At 38.0% G+C, this 22,712-nt stretch overlaps 3 protein-coding genes and 1 long non-coding RNA gene across 7 annotated transcripts; 2 read left to right on the forward strand and 2 right to left on the reverse strand.

The window, feature by feature from the left end:
* The first annotated feature begins 264 nt into the window (after nucleotides 1-264).
* LOC114940213 (uncharacterized) lies at nucleotides 265-5,610 on the forward strand. The gene is made up of 3 exons (XM_029314747.2): nucleotides 265-328; nucleotides 3,393-3,866; nucleotides 5,029-5,610. The coding sequence occupies exons 1-3, from the start codon at nucleotides 314-316 to the stop codon at nucleotides 5,128-5,130; spliced, it is 591 nt and encodes a 196-aa protein (XP_029170580.1). The 5' UTR covers nucleotides 265-313; the 3' UTR covers nucleotides 5,131-5,610.
* On the reverse strand, nucleotides 5,594-12,377 carry nes (lysophosphatidylcholine acyltransferase 3 protein nessy). Its single transcript, XM_029315151.2, has 8 exons — nucleotides 11,902-12,377; nucleotides 10,210-10,317; nucleotides 9,947-10,069; nucleotides 9,356-9,471; nucleotides 9,063-9,221; nucleotides 8,751-8,987; nucleotides 8,354-8,662; nucleotides 5,594-8,263 (listed from the first exon to the last, which is right to left on the reverse strand). Exons 1-8 carry the CDS (start codon nucleotides 11,999-12,001, stop codon nucleotides 7,982-7,984), a joined length of 1,434 nt encoding a protein of 477 aa, XP_029170984.2. The 5' UTR covers nucleotides 12,002-12,377; the 3' UTR covers nucleotides 5,594-7,981.
* On the forward strand, nucleotides 11,294-20,210 carry LOC114940451 (uncharacterized). Of its 3 annotated transcripts, none has more exons than XR_003821456.2 (3): nucleotides 11,294-11,391; nucleotides 17,397-19,074; nucleotides 19,429-20,210. It is a non-coding gene; the product is annotated as an uncharacterized LOC114940451 (long non-coding RNA). The 3 variants fall into 3 exon arrangements; XR_003821455.2 differs by lacking the exon at nucleotides 11,294-11,391 and adding an exon at nucleotides 11,437-12,501; XR_014924282.1 differs by lacking the exon at nucleotides 11,294-11,391 and adding an exon at nucleotides 13,160-13,711.
* Nucleotides 13,510-22,385, reverse strand: LOC114940449 (putative sodium-coupled neutral amino acid transporter 11). Of its 2 annotated transcripts, XM_029315150.2 has the most exons (7): nucleotides 21,501-22,385; nucleotides 20,229-20,282; nucleotides 19,459-19,549; nucleotides 18,871-19,080; nucleotides 18,538-18,790; nucleotides 18,078-18,426; nucleotides 13,510-17,863 (listed from the first exon to the last, which is right to left on the reverse strand). In XM_029315150.2, exons 1-7 carry the CDS (start codon nucleotides 21,570-21,572, stop codon nucleotides 17,393-17,395), a joined length of 1,500 nt encoding a protein of 499 aa, XP_029170983.1. In that variant the 5' UTR covers nucleotides 21,573-22,385; the 3' UTR covers nucleotides 13,510-17,392. The 2 variants fall into 2 exon arrangements, with proteins under 2 accessions (XP_029170983.1, XP_029170982.1); XM_029315149.2 differs by lacking the exon at nucleotides 21,501-22,385 and having other exon boundaries at nucleotides 20,229-21,493.
* Nucleotides 22,386-22,712: the final 327 nt, after the last annotated feature.

Here is a 22,712-nt window from a genome sequence, read left to right on the forward strand (position 1 = left end):
AGGAGTCGAACCCTCTAAAGAGAGGGCCCGCAGAGCTCGTAACGATGACGATGACGACGACGATGATGATGGTGTTGGAGACGTACCACCGCGTATCCACCTTCCTGTGCCTTCCTTTTCCGTAGGTAGGCTGGTAGGTATCCCTCTCGGTGGCCTCTATAAAAGTTCGGAAGAGCCTCAACCGCACGCCACACGCGTGAAAGCTCCGCAAGTGAAAACGCCGCCCGCTCTCGACACGTTCCTCTTTTTCTACGTGCCTCACATTTCGGGAGTTACCACCTGAATATTATATCCGAATACACACTTGGGAGAAATGCGGACCGCCGCAGTAAGTAAACGCGATCAACTTTAATTATTACTCGATACTAAGCTTTGGGGGGTCGCCGAGGGATGCTATTGCGTTTTTTTTTTTCGATATCATCTCGCGTTTTAAGAAATATTATAAATATGTAGATCGTCGAGAAGAATTTTAATCTAATTTTATTTCTCGAAAGTGATTCGTTTCTCGTTTCCCTAACGGTACGCATATCCAAAGACATCCAAAGGACATCCAAACATCCTCTGAATAAGTTAAGGAAACGAATCACTCTCGAGAAATAAAATTAGATTGACATTTTTCTCGTCGATCATATCTATAATATTCTTTAAAACGCGAGATGATATACTGAAAAAAAACGCAATCGCAATAGCATCCCTGGGTAGCCTCTGATGTTAGGGATTAAGAGCGCAATAAAAGATAATATTATAAATTTCACGCTACATAATGCACGCATGTTACTTTTACGACTGCTCACGTCGATCATGTGATAAAAAAGGTATATTTTACGACGGCTACGTAATATTTATCTGCGAGAACGAGGGTATAATTTGATCGAGTCAGAACCATCACATATTATATTTATATATTCGAAGCGCACTCTTCGAAGATTAAACAAATACGTCTCTCTTAGGGAACACTCGAAACCGGTTGCTATATAATATAAGTTTAAAGTTTGATTGGCGCAATCCTCTTACCGAGTAATCGAGTGACCAGGTGCATTTAACGAGAGTAACTTTCGGTTCGTCCTTGCGAAATCGCGCCGATACATTCCCATCTCTTGCATTTTTTCCTCTCTCTTTCTGATATGTTTACAATTTTTTTTACCGCGTCGATAAAAAAAGGGATCGACAAATTTACGCATTAAAACATTATCTTCGAAAGACATTCGCTTTCTACTCGTGTCTCGAGTAATACAGATCTACTCGCGCGTTTACATCATCGGTTCCAGTGACCGGGCGTCTGCTTCTTTTTTCTTTTTTTTTCTTTCTTTCTTTTAGGCGATGGAAAGTGACCTGGTGCGTTTTTCCCGAGAGAGAGAGAAAAAGCGCATCAAGTGTATATATATATATGAATCCCGCGGATTCGCAACCACAGTGTAAAAGTAAAAGGGGATCCTCCCGCCTCCTCCTCACCCGCTTATTCACCGACACGGTCTTGATAATTATACCACCTAGGAAAATAGCGAAAGCAACTCTCCGCTCCTTGCTCTCAAAAGTTCTCCCGACACCGCCGACCGTTCTAAAGCATGATTAAACGATCGCGGGTCGTTAAGTGAGTAGGAAGCTTCGCTCGAGCGAGGCCCCCCGAGTTTTATCGCGCGTACATTGACGTGCGACACATAAGAGAAGAGCGTATCGTATCTCTTCTTCGCTTCTTCCGCGATAATATATATACATGCCTCGACCGGGAAATGTGGGAATGGAAAATGCTATTCTAAGATCGTAACGCTCTCCCACACGTTCCCCCACGGTGAAAAGATAAGAGAGATTGAACTGGTTCCTCGCTGATCATGTTGGAATTGTGACGTCAGAGACGAGAAAAATTCTCGCGCGTCATTTTTATGTAAAAGGATATGTATTTCGATGAAACAGTACTTTAGCGTATTTTTAAAATAGTCCGAAAACTATCTTTTTCTCCCTTTATAATGAATCACAGCTGTAAAATGACTGGTCTTTGCACATGAGAAAGTCCTAAGATCACGATCATTTTACGGTTGTTGATTGACTGTCAAGGGAAAAAATTAATTTTCAGACTATTTTGCAAGTGTGCCAAAGAGATTTGTAGTGTCGTTATCATTAAAACATATCTTTTCACGTCAAAATGGCACGCAGGAATTTTCAGCGTGTATTTTCTCGCCTCTGACGTCACAATCTGACATGACCGCGGCGAGAAGCCAGGAACCTCGAAGGAACCGATTTGCGCGCGAAATCGGCTCCTTGAAAAATGTATTCAACTCGCTAATGAGTTTCTTACATTCGATTACGCGAGAAAGTATCGCGCAATTTCGAGAAATCTCATCCTTTATCGAGAAATATGTTGTACAATGATTACGCGATTCCTCGGGAGTCAAAAGTCATCGCGCGACAAGTCGCGGTTTGCGGATGAATCGTTGATATAGTGATGGATCGCGCGAATGAAGAAATATCCATTGCAAATTAGTCCCCTAACAAACGACATGGTTTCGCGCGCACATATTTCACCCATTCACGGACGATAATTTATACGTACACACATTATATATGTATATATATGTACATACACGTTACATACTATTTAGTATATATACATATCTTACATTATACGCGAGTCAAAAAGCATATAATACATTCGCTAATATGATAAATTATTAATAAACTGTTTATTAATAATTATTTAATAAATTAATGCATTTAACACAAATTATATATAGATATATACAGGGTATTTTGAAATAAGTGCGACAAATTTTAAGAGATGATTCTTTGTCGAAAATTAAGGGGATTTTTTATATATACATATACTTTTATATATCCTTCCCTGAAGAATAAGTTTTTTTTTTTTTTTAAATTGTGGATTTTACGAAAAACAAATCAAAAAGTTTCTAAAGAAATCAAGCTTTCTATAACGCATATTTTTACATGATCGCATTCCGGTCCGTTAAAAAGTTCTAATAAAAAATTGGATAAGGGTTGTTAGTTTCATCCCCTTAGAACGATGCGGAAAGATTAAAAAAAAAATTAAATATTCTTTTTACTAATAAAAAATATTCATCAAATTTCATCTTTTTAACTTGTCCAAATATTAAAAACCTAATTTTTACCTCTCATTTTCGTGAGGTATGAGATATCCCTTAATTTTCAACAAAAATTTTAGAAACATCCTGTACATAAGAGTTATATAATTAACAATTATAATAAATATATAACAATATGTAATAAATACCTAATTAACAATTATTAATAATTCATCATATTACGCTTCGCGATAACTCGCGTAACAAATTAATATCCCACTATATAAAATTAATAAACGATTAATTATACTATTTAATGAAACAATAAATGATGTCGAATATATATTGATATTTTTTTAGGGTACGATTTTCGTGGTCGTCTGCTCGTCGATCGCGCTGGTGCTCGCGAAACCGGCGCCGGAGCCGCCGGTGAGCTCGTACTTTCCACCCTCCGGTGGGGGTGGTGGCGGTGGCGTGTCCGGAAGCTACGGGCCACCCGCGGACCGTTATGGACCGCCGCAGCAGAATCCGGTGATCCACAAGCACGTGTACGTCCACGTGCCGCCACCGGAAGCGCCCGAGTACAAGGCGCCGAAGCACGTGCCGTTGCCGCAGCCGCCGCAGAAGCACTACAAGATCGTCTTCATCAAGGCGCCGACGCCGCCTACGCCGACCGCGCCGCAATTGCCGCCGCTGCCGCAGCCGGACGAGGAGAAGACGTTGATCTACGTGCTCGTCAAGAAGCCGGAAGAGGCGCCCGACGTCATACTTCCGACGCAGGCGCCAACGCAGCCCAGCAAGCCCGAGGTCTACTTCATCCGCTATAAGACTCAGGTAATGTTACTTTTTTTTTCTTCTCTCTACGCGTAATTCGCGGTTGCATTTTTCCGCGTTTATTGTATAACTTCCTCTGGAAGGGGAGCAGAAAACAATTTATTATGTAATTTTTTAAACGACTGAAAATATTGCACATTTTATTTTTAATATATATATGTATATATTAAATATTTAATATATTAAGTATATATAATATACATATATTAAATATTTAATATATTAAATATATATATAATATATATTAAATATTTAATATTTTAAATATTTTAATATATTAAATATATAAAATTTATTTTAAATTAAATATTAAATATTTTAATATATTAAATTAATTAAATATATATTTAATAATAAATAAAGCGTTATTAAAGCGAGTCTTCTATCGAGTCTCGAACATATCTCCGCGGATTCCTCGGAATGTCCCAATAACGAAAGAGAAAAGTGTGGCGCCTCGCTCACGGAATGTAAATTGCTCATTTGAATGATAAAACGAACGAGGCGACGTAATTTTTATATTTTTGTGTAGACGTTATATAGAAGCTATATGATATCCACACGTCATATATTTTAGCGAGTATTTAACGCTTATAGTTAATCCGATCGCGAATCATTCATCGACGTGTAAAAAATTGTCAAGGTAATTGCCATATTGGCGATTTGAATAATTGTGGAAAGTTTCTCCTCTCTTTCAGTTATAATGATACTCGTTGAAAATTTCTAGAACAAAATCTCAGAGAGATGCAACTATTATAATTATACCGCGCATGCTCATCGGCTGCACCGAGAGTTCTTTGTTGGCAAAGAAAATATCTAATTATATTATTACGCATTCCGCTTAGCGAAGTGAATCGACCGAGGAATATTTTTTTACAGCATCAATCAGCTACCGAGAGGGAGATCTCTTTTTCTCTCTCTCTCTCTCTCTCTGTCTTGGCTTTTAAATTGCTTCGAGCTACATGTACCGATGAGATTTAAATTACGCGAGAGAAACTATTCACCGAATTCTATTCAAATTGCAATCGCGGAAAAGGTCACGAGGATCTACGAGTAGAAAAAATATTTTACGCGTGTACATATACATATATCGTTTAGTCTTTCACCCTCCGTCTCTTTCTCTTTTTTATCCCTTTACATATTTTTTTATTTTTACGCATTACAGAAGGAAACAGGGGGCGGCGAATACGGTCCACCCGGACAACAACCTGGACAACCTATCGACAGTTATGGAGCACCGCATCCGGGTCCCAGTGGGCCGTATTAAATTTGTCGTGAAGAATTAATCGAGAATCTTCAAAAAACTCGGCCGCCTTCGACTCTCGGAGGTGGTTTCTCTATTCTCGATCACATTTTTACTTCTCACAATGACGCGGCCGTGAATCCGGATATCCGGATACACTTGGATCTTAATAACTGTAGGAGATGTATATATATATCGTCTGTGTATCTCGTAAGATAGATCGCATTGTGTGTTTTTTAAAAGATGCTTAAGAGGCGGGCGTCTTCGTGTTGCGTTTTTTACTCGCACGCACATATAGATATCTGTATATATACGTGATTCTCTGATAATATAACTGGCCGAGTATCGAATATGATCGAGAGAAAAAGAGAGCTCGTGTCTCTCTTCTTCTCTTAAAAAGAGAGATGCAAGACAAATCATTTCATATACTAGTATATACGAGACGTCGATGTTTCTTTCGTATCTTTTAAGAAAATAATCGTAAATATACATTTTTTATATCAACTTTCATTGTCAGTATTATTACATGTAATCACCTCGTGCGTAACGCCTTTCTCTCTTCTTATCCTTTGTCTCTTACAATCCACGTCAAGCTTCTCTTAATGATACAGTACAGAATCAAAACATAGTCAATAGATGTAGATCGCACTCGCAAATCCTATCCCGCTAACTACTTTCTTCTTTTCTTTTATTTTGAACAATATTGCAAGTGCATCTCGAAAATCATTCGGGAATGTGTATGTCGCTCGCAAAATTATTGACTAAATTCGCGACAATTTGCCATAACGATAAAGGAATCTTCACACAAAACAAAAAACAAATATAAAATTCCCAGATAAGATATTCGCAAAAATATGCAACAGAGTGTGCTTAGAGTTTCGTATTTAAGCGTTAAGTATCAGCAGCAAGTATCAGATTCTTATATAATACTGTCAAAATTAATGCGATATCGCGCTTATTAACTAGATGAGGATCTTGTATTGAGAAAGTCAGTTTTAAATTGTTTTCTATTAGTTTCAATTCTAATAAACGCTATCGTCAAACGTGTATACAATTTCTGACTGCTATGCGTCCTATATATAATATATATAATATATATTATATAATATAATATATATATATATATATAATATAATATATATATATATATATATAATATAATTATATATATATATATAATATAATATATGTATTATATATATATATATATATAATATTTTATATATATATATTATATATAATTTCTTTTTATTTTCAAACCAAGTATCTAAAACTCTGTGTAAACCTGTACGCGCGACTATCTCAGAAACATCTTTGATCGATAAATTAAGAGACTGTTAGGCGAAATATACTACGAATTATTTGTCGTCGATCTATAATTTGATCGCTTCTAAGTACGAACGATGCAAGATCGAGCGATCGCGCAAGATATATCATCGTATCCGGGCACTTTCCATTCATATATATATATATATATATATATATATATATATATATATATGTACATATACATATGTGTGTGTATATATATAAATATTGGATATTGGTAACTCTATATTTTTAAATTTCGATGGTAAGGGCTATATGTGCGTAATGAGAGCCGCAGGGCTATCGCAACATGGATATAGATAGGTAGATCGTTGTTAGATTTTTATCTAAAAAAATAACTGCGAATACATTAGATCGAAAATCGCTTCTCAATCCTTACTTTATATTGATCTAAAGAAACACGTGTACTGCAAGGTATGTACCCTATACATACTCGACTAGAGTCAATTTTAATCTATCATCCTTGTATGTATGTGTGTGTGTATTTACATCTCTACAGCGAAAATCGCAGTTAAATTGTATTTTCAAATTGGTATTGATATAATGCAGCACTACGGTAAAATAGATATTTCAATCGCGCGCACCAGATGAGGAACGCGTATCCGAAGATTACTGATCTACGTCGTTTTTTTTCTTCTGCGTGTTACATAGCTACTTTCGCACTTACAAAATTACGGTATTATATCCCCTCTGATATCCTTTGCGACGCAATCTATCTTTTCACGAGTGGACGTTCTTATTGCAATATCTAAATACATAAATTGCTTTCTCCTTCGAGTCTTTCAGGAATATTGACACTCGACACCGCAATTACGATTGTAATCGTTCTTATTATTAAAAGGATGTAGAACGATGTATTTTTTCTTTCTTAATTGCAATATCTCCGCGGATGATTATCGATGAAATATTTACAAGTGAGCAAAACTTTTCATCAATCGAATACGCTACGTACAAGATTGAAGATACGAGAACACATATATATTGTTGCATGAAAACAATACTAAAATATCTAGAATTATTATTGGGACTTTCAAAATTTGTGTGTTGTATAAGGTTAAGAAGTTACAAATTTCGAAATAACAGAGATCCACAAAATTCCCGACCAGCGGAATCTTTGTCTAAAGTTAACTCGTTCATTTGTAAATGGAAACTTCCTTAGCAGTATCATTTTCATTTATACAGGATTAACATTCCAACACTATCGTACTATTTCGTTCAAACGATCATTACAGGATTACTACTGAAGGAAATTTGTTGCTTGTAAAACTTGATTATCGAGATAGTCAAGTGACGGAGAAATTCGGCATTTATGTTTTAGAGAATTCTCAAGTATTGTGAAAGGCGATAGTGATGATAATGTGTGCTCTATATATATATGTATATATAATATCCTATTTTCGGTTGGATATGCACTATCACATTCTTTTTTTAAAATTTGAAGACTAGTATAACTAGTACACCAGCGTTCATCCAGTGCTTTCACTCGGATATTTCAATTCGCGACAACAAGAATAAGAGAATCGGAAGCGAGCGAGATTGTGGGATCTTATTCTTGGTGCGATCGTTCGCGCTCGTTCCTTTCGCAGATCAATCGTTTAATATACGGCGCGAGTAACGCAGAGAAGAGGAAGAACACGTGTCCGCAATAATAAATACTTGCGTAGACTTGATTATATCGTGAATACGAAAGAAGTACGAACGATATGAGGCAATACCCCATGAAAACGAAAGTGTAAAGCTTCAGAAAGATCCAAGCGAGTATACGTGCTTCCCATCGAGTTTTTAGCAACGTCTGCACCTTCTCGCTGTTTTGCAACATCGGTTCGAACTGGAAGAAAGAGAGAGAAAGAAAACGGGAAGTGAGTCAGTAAAGCCAAATAAATACTCGAATTGAATTTCAATGAGCTCACATACTTACCTTTCGTTCAAAGTACATGATGACAAATTCCATGAAGAAACAGTGATAGTATCCGGAGTGAAAACCATGCCAGAGAGCGAGGAAGAACAACGTTATTATTTGGCTGTATATCTTTGAACCCAGGAACCTTAGCCTCTTGTAGATGTACTCCGCGCACCAATGATTGGTGTTTATATTAAACGAGAGGATATAATGATTGAATTGCGTGCAGGTTTCAAACATTCGCAGTTTAACGTTCGCGCAGCCGTCCCATTTCACGTGGCCCTGGGAGTCTTTTCCATTGTGAGTCAGACCGAAAGTAATGCACACCTGAAATCACGAATATAACGTTAAGACACACGTATATGTTACAGACAATTATGTCAACAGGAAAGATGCAAGCGCAAAAGTCACGTACCCCTTCTGTGATTAACCAGACGCTGACGTATTTGTAGAGATTGATCCGGCCCCACAGGCCGATGAGCAAACATTTTTTTATCAGATTCAATTTCTGGAATGACGGCTCGAAGAGATACTGATCGGAAACGTAGACCGTCCCGATCTGGAATATCGCCACGTATATAAATCCGACGAAGGCTCGCAGCAGTCCGGCCGACACACAATCTGGCAGCTTGACGGCGCCGGTCACGGGATCCTAAAATACAAGAGAGAGCGTTACTTATTATTCGAGAGATAATTGCCGTATCGTTTTCATTAAAATTCAACGCACGCGCTCGGAAAATCTGCCACTGACGTAATCCAGGTATCGTCGCATACTGAATTGCGGCCCGATAAGGAAGGCACCTGGGAAATAAGCATACGCTGCGATTTCCAGTAGCGACGGTCGTTCCTTCAAGGCCACCTCTTTCTGGCTACTGGACAGCTCCTTCTGCAATATATTCGTCCCATTAATTGCGTTACACGCCCGCGTAAGATAACAGCCAAGTAGCAAACTGATCTCATTTTGACGTTTCATGACGTCAGTTTGCTACTTGGGAATTATTCAAAAGAAATAGTTCGTACATCAGGTTTTTTACCATCCCATAAATTAAATGCAAGTCCTATTAACCTAAGGGTCAGCACGCATTGCGGCATTGTCCATTTTATGTCATAATCCTGGGTGCTGGTTGTGTAATAGCCTTGAAAAAAAATAAAATTTCTCGTTCAAATTTTTTGTAACGTTCGAAAAAAAACCCATTTACGCAAAACCATTCACGTACATCAAGAGTACACAATATTTCAATAAATGATTACGCGACAAATCAAAAAAATGAATTTTTTATATAAGATGTGTTTTTCAAACAGTCCAAGGTATCATCGCAATACGACAATAAAAAACGCATAAAAGAAACATTTATCGTTTAACTAGCGAGATAATTGTTCAGAAAAACCTTGAATCACGTACTCAACGTTATTTTAGTTAAACGTTGATATTGTGTCTACCGCGTTCGATAGATAGCTCAAGAGTTAGGTAAATATAAATAGCTCGGTTATCTAAGTATAGATATATGTGGATGCATTCGTAAACCGGTTTAATTTTTTACTTCGTAAGCATAATTAGACTCTTAACGTTGGCTGGAACGACGCTTGTGTCTAAAGTTTACATTGCTTTACCATAAAGTAAATATGACATGTTGAAGAGAAACGTCACGATAACGAATAATCCGGTACTGCCGAGCATCGTCAAGATCAGATACGTCCCACATACCGCCGTTGATGAATGAAGTATGTTCCAATCTGCGAAAAGAGAGAGGAAATAAGTATATATGTACAATGAAAGTTACATTTCCGTTATAAAAAATAGACGAACGCACGCACGCGCCGCCGCTTTTTTTTATTCTTCGTAAATTGAGATATTCAGTTCGAGAGAGAATTACCGTAATTCCAGTATCCAATTGAGAGACCGCACGCTATGAAAAATAAGTGCTGACGAATGGGATCCTTTCCGTAGAGCGTGTATCTGTGAAGGAGAGCAACCGGAAATCCTGAAAGCAGAATTTTTTTATTATCTCATATATTTTTTTAGCTTTCTAATTTTTTAAATAATTAATTTTTTATTCTCATATTATTTTTATAATTGATCATATTATTATAATTTATTATAATATTATTATATATTTATTAAAATTTTATTACTATTATTTATAATAATATTATTATATTTATAATTATAGATATTTATAATTCAAAGTTAATTATTTTGATAAATAATTTATGTTTCCATCTTCATGTTTTTTCGTTTGCAAAAATTTATTGATTCTAATTAAGAATAAAAAGTTCAACTATATGAATAATAAGTCATACAAAAACACGCTTATAATTTATAATGTATGCATATGATAAAATATATTTTTTTGTTATGAAGCAAAATACAAAATATTATCATATAGGAATAGCAACAATCATCAAAATAATTTAGAATTAATCTCATGAAAGAGAGAGAAAAAAAGAGATTAAGATACAATCAGGTTTCATTAGCGTAAAATTTTAAAGTAATTAACACAAAATCATGAGTTTCTCTACACTGATTATTAATCATAAAACATATAAGATAACTAGCTTTTTCAATTTTTTACGAGATAAAATATCAAAAGAACGCAATAAACGCGAGAGTAATTTACATGCAAATAATATACTTCAGAATTTCATATTAAAAGCAAATCGAAAATCTATGATTAAACTGTCATTAAATCTGTCTGTATTAAATTTAAATAGTAATTTATCCGTACAAAGCGCGTCCTTATACATATATAGAACAAAATTCCATTATAAAGACAGAGAGATGAATTTATATCGGATTTTATCAGCTTTATCGCGAAATAGATTTTGCACCTGTTCGTTGACAGTGAAATATTGCTAACTACGAGGCTCTTACGTAAGGCAAACAAACAAGTACACGCACGCTTTTTGCTCCCACACACTTTAATTGTGTGTGTACACAGAGTACACGCTTTGTGTTTACAGCTGGAGCAGTGAATATATATAAATGTGTAATCGCACGCGTTGTTGAGCAAAAACTTAGCAGCTGTCAATTGACGAGTGTGTACGGAATTAATTAGGTAATTACGAGTATTTTCGTACTCATACACATATATACGCATATGAATAATATATTATTGGGACGATTTTCCTGGCATCGTCGTCCAAGGCCCAAGTCTTTATAGCGCGATACGCGCAAAATGAGAAAAAAAACCGTACATAATACATATAGAGTACAACGATTATAGATGTGAGTAACCTTCAGCAAAACGCCACGTTTATATAGATTATCATTACTAATGTATGCGCCAGACACGTATACAAGCATCGTCGCGCGGAGGGTGACCCCCCTCCTTTCCAACCGGAAGGGAATCCCTAGTAAGCCAGATATACCGGAGAAAAGGAGGGGATAAAGGGAAGAAGCACACGCCGGTGATCGAGCCACAGAACGAAGTTTTATGAATGAACTCGGATCGATTTTCCCGGGTGTATAGAATTTCCGAAAGGGAAGAGAAAAAAAAGAAAGAGGGAAGCAGAAGAACGGATATATATATGTGTATATATATATATATATATATATATATATTTACCCAATAAAATGGAGACGAGGAGACGCAGCGCGGCCTCCTGGGCGCCCAGCAACGTCGACAACCTGGCCAGGCCGCCCGGGCTGTAGGTCTCGCTTTCCATGACTTCGAGGAACGACGAGGATGACGTTGACGAGAGGACGACGCACAACGAAGATATACACAGATGCACTGCTCGATTCTTCTCCTAGACTCGCAGCATGGCCGCTCTGGTCGTTGACGCGGCGCGTACTAAACTAAAACTAAACTCCTCCCGTATACGTAACCCCTTAATCGACGCGACGCGAGTTGTCGAGCTCCCGCTTCAGAGAACGCCCGTGATTAACCTTCGCCACCGACCGTCGCCACTATCACCACCGACTGCCCGTCGTCCTCGTCGTCCACCACCGTTGTGTTGTTGTTGCCGCAGCGGCGGTGGTGGCGGTCCACGCGCCGCAGCTGCGCGCGACGCGCCAATGTGACAGCTGTCAGCTGACAGCTGACAGCTCGGCGCCGCGCGCGGGAAGACGGACGGCTTGCGGGCGCTCGCGACGTGACACGTCGCCGAGTATTTATTACTCACGAATTATCGAGACGCCGACTGACGACCCGGGGACGACTCACGTGAGTCTTTCCTTTCTTTTTTTCTCTTTTTTCTTCTCTCTTGCTGTCAACCTAACCCTTAATTAGAGCACATATATATATATATACGATAATAAAACATTCAGAGGATATCTTCTGAACGGAATTTAACAGCACATGTCTAAAAAATATTCAGACATGCTTTTGAATGAACACTAAAATTTATTTGCATATTTAATATTAAAAAATGAAAATAAAATAAACAAATTTTTTTATTAAGAAAAAAAATTAATTGTGCCCCCTACTGAAAAAAATCCTGCGGACGTTTCGCGGATGTCCTCTGAATATCTTCTGAATGTCATTTGGATATGTTGTGCTGTTAATAAAATGATTAGACCGAGACTGAATGATCGTCAGAGAGAGAAACCAAGTAGGTCGATGAATTGAAGCAGATAGAGAATTACGCGCCAGGGGTGAAAGCGATGACGTCACGACTCTCGTATCTCGAATCGATCGAGAGCGCGGGAAACGAGAAGGTGTATGTACAGCGCCGTCGCAGATTGTGACAAGGTCACGGTGATTTTTTCACTTTCGTCGCTTTATCGCTCTTATTGTCATGTCATCGCGTAACAATACGTCAGTAATAATAACGCTCGATCGTATGATGATCGCGCTAGAAATTCCATATAACGCGGTGAGTCTGTCATTTTTATTCCGGCGATTTTCGTGAATCTCTCGCAGTCATTTCGGCGCAAAAGATCGAATCGGCGACTTGATATATATCGCGAGAAGGAGGAGAAGGCTCCGGCGCTTTCTCTGGAAACTCAAGCGCGGTGAAACGCACGAGAATATATCTCTAATCACTTTCACTCGCTTTTACTCTCTCGTTATCGGGTAAAATCTGTGATAAATCATCGCGATCGAGAGAAAAGCACCGATTATATTCTTGAATCGATGTGCTGCCGCTGCAGTTGCCCGAAAATAAAAGATGAAAGGGGAAAATATTTAAGGGCGCACACGCGTACGCAGAGGAAACGATTTTTTGCTTCGTTTATAATCGTAAATTTGTCCTTTATTCCGCGAAATAATACTTTAGGTAACATCATATATATAGCGTCGTATATATTATATATAGGCGGGTATGCGCGCATATATATTCCTCGCAAAACACGTGCATCATCTATCACAGAATAAATATGGTCGGAAGACCCGCGTCGAGACGATGGAATAACGCGAGATCGCCATTTACAAGGTATAATGACTCTTACACACACATACACACATTCGCACGCACGCACATTTTCTTCTTTTTTTTACGAAATTGTTAATTCGATTTGAATCTGATCTTCCCCGCGACTTTCCTTCATACGGCAAATTTATTCTCTATGCTTTCACGCGCGTGGAAAGGAATTTGAAAAAACATGATTTAATTAAAGACGAAACTTTCGCGCATTTTTGTAAGTCTTGCATTTCGAAACACTTTGTTCAATCTGTTTCCCGGAAACATGACATGAGGTTGAAACAAAGATTGCGCGTCAAAAAATATTAAGTCAGTGATGAAATCACACACACACACATACGCATATATACTATCTCATACATAGAGTAGAACTAATATTGCATACATAAATAAATTACACTCTTATGTTACGCTCGATCTTTAACGATTGCTCCGCGTGTAAAGTTCACTCAACGTCAGCAAATAGTCATTAATAATGCATTTACGAATGTTAAGAGATTGCATAAGTCTGTAATAAATTTTCCTCCTCTTTCTCTTTTTCTCTCTCGCATATCAAATATTGATACTTGAAACATTTTTTCGATACTAACTTTATATATTATATCTTTTGCAATGCAAAAAATAATAACATTAATCTTTAATTGCACAATCGAACTCTTTTTTTAGCAATTATTAAAATAACAATAAATATATCCGTAAAAAATTCTTTGACACTTCGATCACTTCTATATTTTGAAATATTTTTAAAGGTGGAAACCTTTTATGGATATTTTTAAGATAATATTACGAGGTAATCGAGCGAAAAAAATAGAGAAGTTGGAGTCCTCTCGTCTTTGAAATATATTATAAAAATGATACGTATAAATATATAGGTATATTCATATTGCACATGCACTCATATCCATTCACACGCAGTCGCGCTTGCTTTAGTATCTAAATCAATAAAGATAATTTTAATGTTACTATATGCGGCGAGTGTATACCGTAAAAGCTCACAACCATATAATTATTTATCGAACTCTTAAGTCAAACGTGCGAGCGAACATTGAAAAGACAGAGATCGACACAGGAAGAACTTGAAAGCGAGCGCGAAATTTTAAGAACGGCGGAAGAAGTTTTATAAAATTCACATCTCTCTCATGCTCCACCTATTTCGCCACGATTAAAAATTATCCAAACACGTATACATACATAGAATGTACAAAGAATGCATCGCGCACACATACATGCATATATAATGATTACTTAAAGCGTAATAATACGTAAAACACGTCTTGTCACTCACAACGAGGCATATAATTTGTCTTACAAACGTTTCACGGAACGACGTGTGTATGTGCATGTATATACGCGTATCATACGAATTCACATATAAATATATATGAATATATATATATATATATATATATATATATATATATAATTTAAATATATACATATATATATATATATATATATATATATAATTTAAATACAGATCTCTCTTTATATCCTCTTGTCTCTTTACACGCTTTACATTATATTATGTATTTTTTCATTGGCGGGTAATATACATATAATATATATTCCGCCTTTGTCCGAAGAAGAGAGACAAAAGGGACGGGGGAGGGGTGTATATCCCTCTTTCATTTAATATTTAATATATATATATATATCAACTTTATATATATAGACTCTTTTTAATAATTTTGTCTTATCCTAAATAGGCTTTTTTCCATAATCTTTCTTCATATAGATTCATCAAATATATTCCTAAACAGGTAAACATGTTTGATTCTTAAATCCTATAGTATGCGGTAAATACTTTCCTCTTACATGTGGTCTTTGATCTGTGTGAGTTCTTGTAAAGCGTCATTTATAGGAAGCGGAAGCTTACTTTCGCCTCGTGATTGTGTCGTTTTCACTGTGGCTTTGTGTGATTTTATTTTGATTATAGATACTTCAACTCTCTCTCTATTTTCCTCCCTTTTTTTCTCTAATTGTAAGCTATAAAAACGCAAATATTCCACGATCTTCCGTAGAATCTTGATTCAATGAAATTTTGCAAGCAAGAATATGAATAAAGAATGTCTAAACGATGATTGTACGAGCGGAAGATTTTATACGCGATCGTTTTTATGTTTTTCCATAGTCTTTCAATTTCACTCACGTTGTAAACAATATATTTGATTGTATTCAGAAAGTTTATACACGCGAAAGAGATAGGATTCCATCGGTTGATTCTCGTAAAAGATTAAAAATCGATTGACGACACGTTATGATTCCTCTCTTTTCTCCAAGAAAATAAATTGTTAGGCAAGATAAGGCAAATTTCTCGGAGATGAAATAATACAATACATTTTTTCAAGCCGTCAACTATATAATTATCACTTGTGAGCATTTAAAATATTTGTTTACGTTCTCTCACAACTATCAACATTCAATATTATTAGTCCCTTATCAAGAGAAAAATACAAATATAATATGTATACATGTATGTGTATACAGATGTATGTATATGTGTGTGTCATATGTATATACATATACATATATATATCCTTGTTTATAAACCCCTGGTTTATCTGATCAACATTCTTTTAAAAATATAATGAGATTTTTAACTTATACGTTCCCCCTCTTTTTCTTTCTTTCTCTCTATTAATTATCTAATCACAATTATCTAAATCGAGATAACTATTATTTAATAATTCGCGCATTAATATAACCACGAAGATATTCTTTCATGAAATGTTAATTAAGACTAGACGTAAGGATCCTATTTTCCGCGTCTATCAATTGGTATAATAATAATATTCGAAAGTGTGATAATAATCATCGATTGGTACGTTAAAATTCTGTCTCTCTCTCTCTAATAATGTGCGTCGGAAAATTAATAATCAGGTGTCTCTTTACGAGCAAAATTTATCTCACAAGCTCATTGTGTGCACGCGACTATGTAAATATATTGAAAAATTATAATTTTTTTACTCCATCATAAATTCGATAAATTTGCATACGATGAACATTCAGAGGACTATAGTATATACTTCATCAAATGGCAGAAAGGACGATCTATTGCCAATTTTTGGATTTCTCGCTTGTAATCCTTTGTATTGCATTGATTTCGTATTGCGAATATGCATTCGAAGCATGATCTCCCAATCTTTTGGGAGATACGAAGAAACAAATAAATTAATTAAATAATTAAATATTAACATAAATAATAAAGTTTAATTTTTTTGATAAATGTGTCCCAAATCTCGCCATGTTTCATCAAGATTAAGTGCATCATAAAGTACCTTCGTAATATAAGATTTGTCGATCAGGACTCTCTTTGAAACTCTCTGTAAATACTTTGCGCAATTTTATCTTCCATTTAATGTAATCATATATAATTCTCGCGTTAAACGGTGTATTCATTCACGGATAAAATCCTGCTTCGAAACTGAATAATCTCCTCTTTCTGGGAGCTTGGTACAAAGTCTGGCGTTTCATAATTTTCACATGGAAAATTATGTATATGATCACAATTTTTTTCATCTATATCATTATAATATTTTATATCCGTGTATGAATATTACCGATTGCATCCTGGCGATTGTTGCGCAAATATACATACAATATATTTGTACGCGCGAACTTAATCGCTCTATATACTTTCATTCGAAAATTTGGCAGACTTATGACTAAACTAACAGGTTTTTCCTTTTACACTTAGACTGCGAGGAGCTCCGTGTTGAAAACGGCGGACATCGTGGTCGCGTCAACGTACTGCAGGGTCCTCGTCGTCGTCGTCGTCATGTTGCTGAGTACGCAGTACGGCATAATCTTGCCGTGGAAGCAGCTGCCGGCGGAGCTGCTGTTGATTATCAGCAGCAGGAGGCCCGAGATGGCGGCCAGGATGCCGGCGGTCATCAGACCGAGCGCAGGCAGCTTCTTGGACGAGAGAACGGGACCCTCCTCGAGCTTGAGGTAGCAGAGACCTGGAAGAATGTAGGCGAGCGGTACCGCGGCGAGGATACCGTTCAGCTCGAGGACGACGCCCAGGCAATCCGTCAACATGGAGATCAGGTACGTCGCGGTTACTATCGTCAAGGTGAGTATCAGGTACTTGCGGTCCGAATTCGGCACGTACGCCTCATGTCCCTCCAACTCGTCCGTGCCCTTGATCGCGGTCATGAGCACCTGAAAAGCCATGTGAGATGTATAATAATGTCATATTTTGGCGCAATTTTTAGTTCATCGGACCAAAAAACCCCATCTTATCGCTTAAAGATATCTTCGGGGTACTTCTGAACGTCTTTTGAATATGCATGCTGTGTTCATTAAATGTCAAAGTGACGTCAGTTTGCTACCTGGAATGGAACAAGATGTGCGAAGAAGAAGAGAGAAGTTTTACCTCACGAGTAACGAAGCATTCGATGGGGAAGGTGAGCAGGATGGTGCCACTGAACATGACTCTGGCAAAGTTCATCAGGTCGTCGTCCCAGCAGTAGTTTTCCATAAGATCGCCCTGTACGTACGAGGTAAAGGTGGCGTAGCCGACGACTCCGAAGATCGCGGCGATCAAGAAGGACGTGAAGAGGGACCAATGCGTCACCACGTCCCACTTTTGTTGGGTCGCTCGCTCGATCGAGCCGTAAATTAGGAAGGTGTTGTGGTGGCACATGAAGGCGAACGCCATTATACCCACGGACGGAACGACCCCCGGGAAATTGGCGAATCTCCAGCTGTCGCTCTGACTCGGACTGCAAATCAATCACGCCTGGATATATGATAAACGGGATACAGCGATTCTACAACGAGAGAGGAATCGCGCCTTTACATTTTCGGCAAGTGAAAACTACTCTCACGCTTACACTATGGCGGACATGGTGTCCATCCTGATGAAGATAGCGAGGAGGATGAATCCGACGCAGACCAGAGAGAGAAAGGAAATTTTCGCTAATCGCGCGACGTTTCTGTATAAGCAGAGCGGGATGGTGATGCCGAGGGTCGCCAGAAGAATGACGACCTGTCGATGCGCGAGGATGCTCGTCTCGTTTATCCCCGTCACCCTTATCAGGACTTTCGTGACCGTGTCGCCGACGACGACGTTGTACGATACCATAGCTGCAATCACCATAGCAGCGGTTAAAAACCGATAAGAGTGGAAGAAGCACATCTGGAATAGAATACGTCGCTGGGCATACCTATGAAGGGATAGAAGAACTGCAATGCCGTGAGGATATAGAATCCGGTGCGACCGAAGCTAGCTCGCATCAGACCCTGATAACTCATCTCGCCGCAGATGTGTCCGCTTCGCACCATCAGAATCAACGAGTAGTCGGTCAACACTGCCACCAGAATCAACAGGACGATGCCGAGACCGAAGCCAGCCTGGTGCAGAGCGTATGGTATACCTACAAAAATTCGCATTGACTTTCAGAAACGCAGCTAAGATAAGCTTCGCGAATTCTAAGTAGCAAACTGACGTCGTTAAACGTCAAAATAAGGTCATTTTGACGTTTAATGACGTTATTCGACGTCAAAATGACATATGTTTGCTACCTGGGATATTTTACAACAAAATTTCAATCTCTGTTCTTCTATTTTATTTTCTTCTGAAATATCCCTAACAGTACACAAATCCAAAAGATGTTCAGAGGACATCCAGAGAATGTTCGGATGTCTTCTGGATATCCTTTGAACGTCTTCCGGATATGTTGCGCTGTTAGGGATGAATATAAAATATTTGATATAAATTTCAGATCAGGATATACTCGGTGCTCATTTATTACCGATCACGCCGCTGCCGATGATGGAATTGATGAAGTTGAAGCTGGCTAGCGGAAGGCTGTTAAATTTACCGGATTCCTCCTCCTCCTCCTCCTGCGCAGACACGTGTCGATATTATCATAGCATAGTTTACGATAATTTAAGCGTGAGAATATTATAATATAGATGTATATGCAGTGCAACGTTAATTAGGTAGAACATATATCACGTATATTCGCGCGGCGCTCGTGAATATTCGGCGATAATAACGTTCCTATATTTTCTGACTGATGAATATTAATGATACGAGCGCGAAAAGGCATTTCGAAGTGTAGCTATATATTTATATATGTATTATATACGTATATGTCAAGCGCCGCGGGTTGTTATAAACTATACCCCTTTTTCTCTCATAGATACAAGCTAAATAATTCCTAACTAGCGGAATAATTTGGAACGATATTTATTCTCTTAAAAAAAGCGAGAAAAAAACCGAGTACGATAGCGTAGATAAGTTGTGCTGTCTTGTAATAGGGGTCAATGATCCTACAAATTGACAAATATCGAAAGTGCATCGTTCGCCGGTCGACTATCTATTGGAACGTCAATAATAATAAACGTCGATCGGTGGAAATTTCTGTTAATCTCTGAACTGTATCGCGTGATGAGTCACAATGAGAGCGAATACAAATTATAGCGCGACGTTCAGGAGAGAACGCGAGGCTTAATTAACTGTGATCTTAGTAAATGAGATGAAAAAAATTGGAGTGTGAAATTATGTAGTTTCTCTTACCCCGACTAATCGCCTCATGTCATCATAGGACTCTTCAGATGCAATACTACCGCCCTGTCGAAGAGAATTTTCGGAACAAGTCAACTGATAGTTGCGAAAAATATTATAATATTGTAAATAAGTAGACTTCAAATTATATGCAAATTGCATATTTAATACTTTTTGCACGTTCTACGAGGGCACACATTGATAATGTAAAAAAATTTATAATATCTTCAACTAATATTAATTAATTGAAAACATAATTTGTTCACATTATTAATATTCTTGTAGAACATGAAAAAAGTAACAAATATCCTAAGTCTATAAATGAGTATAAAATATATAATATTCGATTTTTTAACGATTTAAAGCGCGATTTCTTATATCTTGCTCGTACTTTTACTTTGTTCAGCACACACTTATTGGTATATATGGGGTGCACCCATATAAGTATCCTGATATTGACAGTTTCAGATAGACCGATACGATAACACTCTATTCACAAGAAATTTGTATAATGAGAAGGGAGACGTCAGAGAAGCCTGCGGAGAAAATCACAGTTGAAATGAGTTGTGATATTGAACGAAATGTCATCGCGGAAATTTCTCACGGTAAATTGAATCGTCAAGAGAGAGAGAGAAGAAGAATGTCTCCTCTCTATTCTCGACGCGCCGACAAAAACTTTAATTAAAGTGCTAATCTCTTGCAAATATCAAATTCACATTCATAGAAGACTCATAATTGTTTTTTTTTGTTTCGTTTCATTTGTTCAGTTTGCGCGATTAAATCGCGGTATTAAAAAAATCAGGCGAATTGTGAAACAACGAAGATCTCTCCGCGCTTAATCGCGAATTTAACAATAAGAGAGCGCAATGAAATCGACAGAGTAGAGAAAGTCGTAGATGCAAGAGGTAAGAGCCGGCTGTATAACTTTCTCACTACTTTGTTTTACCATTTTAACGTAACAATTTAATATTTTTTTAACATCGTTAAAAAGATGCAGGACTCTCCGACGTAGACTTTCGTTAAAACGAGCGTACAGGATTGAACGACAGGATGCGGTGCAGCTATATCTATATTTAATAGAGCAACCGAGATATCTGTCAAACATGCGTTTGCGTGCCAAAGAAGGAAGTAGAGCCTGAAATTGATATATTGTTTTCCCTGCAGTGCGTTTAATCGTCCGTCGCTCTTTTTGCGATAGTTTCCACGGAAGCGAAAGTCGGGCGACGTGGCAGACCACATCCGAACGAGGTCTAGACATCTCGCGTGAAAATGAAGTTTACTCACGTCCTCGAAATTCTTTCTCGCGTCCAGGATGTAGCTCTTCTCGTTGATATCATCGGAGGCGGCGTGTGCCATCCTGGAGTAGGGCGATCCTCGCTACGGGGGATTCTCTCCGCACGGAGAAGGTGAGGTCTAACTAACGGGAAAGAGAGAGAGAGAGAGAGAGAGAGAGAGAAATGATAGAGCGCGAAAAAAACGTGCGAGAAACTTAAAGGGAGGGAACGAGGCTCGCGGGCAGGTCCGTGGACGTCTAAAGAGTTCCGGCCTATCTTCCCTATCCCTTCTTCAGCTTCTCCCTCGGCGTGCGTCCTCTCCCTCTCCCTGGACTGCTTCCCTCAGAATCATCCTCCCTCTGCCTCGTCGAGCGCCCACGCGCGCGCGCACATATTTTCCCGTTTCGCCAATTCCACCTGCTATTTTTCCTATCCCTCCTCTTCCATTCTGGATCATGCTCTCGAATCATGTTTCATAATCTCCGTCCGTCCTCTCTCTCTCTCTCTGTTTTTCTTTTCCTCCAGGAGCATAAAATTTCGACCTCCGACCTCCTCGTTCAGCCAACGCACGCCCACGTATCCGCGACACCTCTATTCATATTATACCCTTCCTTGCAGTCCTCTTCTCTTCATTCACTATCTCGTCCCACTCTCTCTTCCTTCGTCTCTCCACCTGCCGCTTCCCCGGTTGACCGGCCGCGTCCCATTTCCTTTCTACTCCTCGTTCCGAGATACGACTAGGACGGGTTTATTGATTCCGCCGATGGTGTTGTACAACATCCTCTCCGTCGACGATACGTCTATCCCGGCTTCGTTCTGCGTAGCCTCTTATTGCGTCGAGTTTACTGCGGAAGCCGCATCCGCGTGTTTTCATGTCAGATCGTTATGATACGCACATATTTATATATATATATATATATATATATATATATATATATATATAAGCTTGTACGTACACACGCTAATACAATCATCTCGCGATAATCTGATTATATAGTTCGATACTCGCATTATTCGAAATAGAGACCGGATTTCTCATACATGGTTTCTAATACAGCTTCGACATGCAATTGAATTGAAGAATGAAAGTATCAAATGATCCATTTTTATATATAGCACATTTCATTAATCTCTAATTACTAATTACGCATGTAAATTTATTTAGTAAATTCGAGCGCGAATTTTTTCACCTCCTCTCACGAAGCGAGGGATCAGCTGTAGG

This window comes from Nylanderia fulva, unplaced genomic scaffold (genome assembly GCF_048542155.1).
Source record: "Nylanderia fulva isolate GAGA-0341 unplaced genomic scaffold, ASM4854215v1 Scaffold16, whole genome shotgun sequence".
Taxonomy (NCBI): Eukaryota; Metazoa; Arthropoda; class Insecta; order Hymenoptera; family Formicidae; genus Nylanderia; species Nylanderia fulva.

What these genes read in the sequence shown, in the direction of transcription:
- LOC114940213 (XM_029314747.2), top strand. An exon ending in TCATCCGCTATAAGACTCAG is followed by an intron (nt 3,867 to 5,028) that starts GTAATGTTACTT and finishes TACGCATTACAG; the next exon opens with AAGGAAACAGGGGGCGGCGA.
- nes (XM_029315151.2), bottom strand. Translation starts at nt 12,001, where the DNA reads ATGGAAAGCGAGACCTACAGCCCGGGCGGCCTGGCCAGGTTGTCGACG. An exon ending in AATTGGATACTGGAATTACG is followed by an intron (nt 10,070 to 10,209) that starts GTAATTCTCTCT and finishes CTCTTTTCGCAG; the next exon opens with ATTGGAACATACTTCATTCA. An exon ending in TCTGGTTAATCACAGAAGGG is followed by an intron (nt 8,663 to 8,750) that starts GTACGTGACTTT and finishes TCGTGATTTCAG; the next exon opens with GTGTGCATTACTTTCGGTCT.
- LOC114940449 (XM_029315149.2), bottom strand. Translation starts at nt 20,378, where the DNA reads ATGCAATTTGCATATAATTTGAAGTCTACTTATTTACAATATTATAAT. An exon ending in CATCGGCAGCGGCGTGATCG is followed by an intron (nt 19,081 to 19,458) that starts GTAATAAATGAG and finishes GAATTTTTGTAG; the next exon opens with GTATACCATACGCTCTGCAC. An exon ending in AATGCTTCGTTACTCGTGAG is followed by an intron (nt 17,864 to 18,077) that starts GTAAAACTTCTC and finishes ATGGCTTTTCAG; the next exon opens with GTGCTCATGACCGCGATCAA.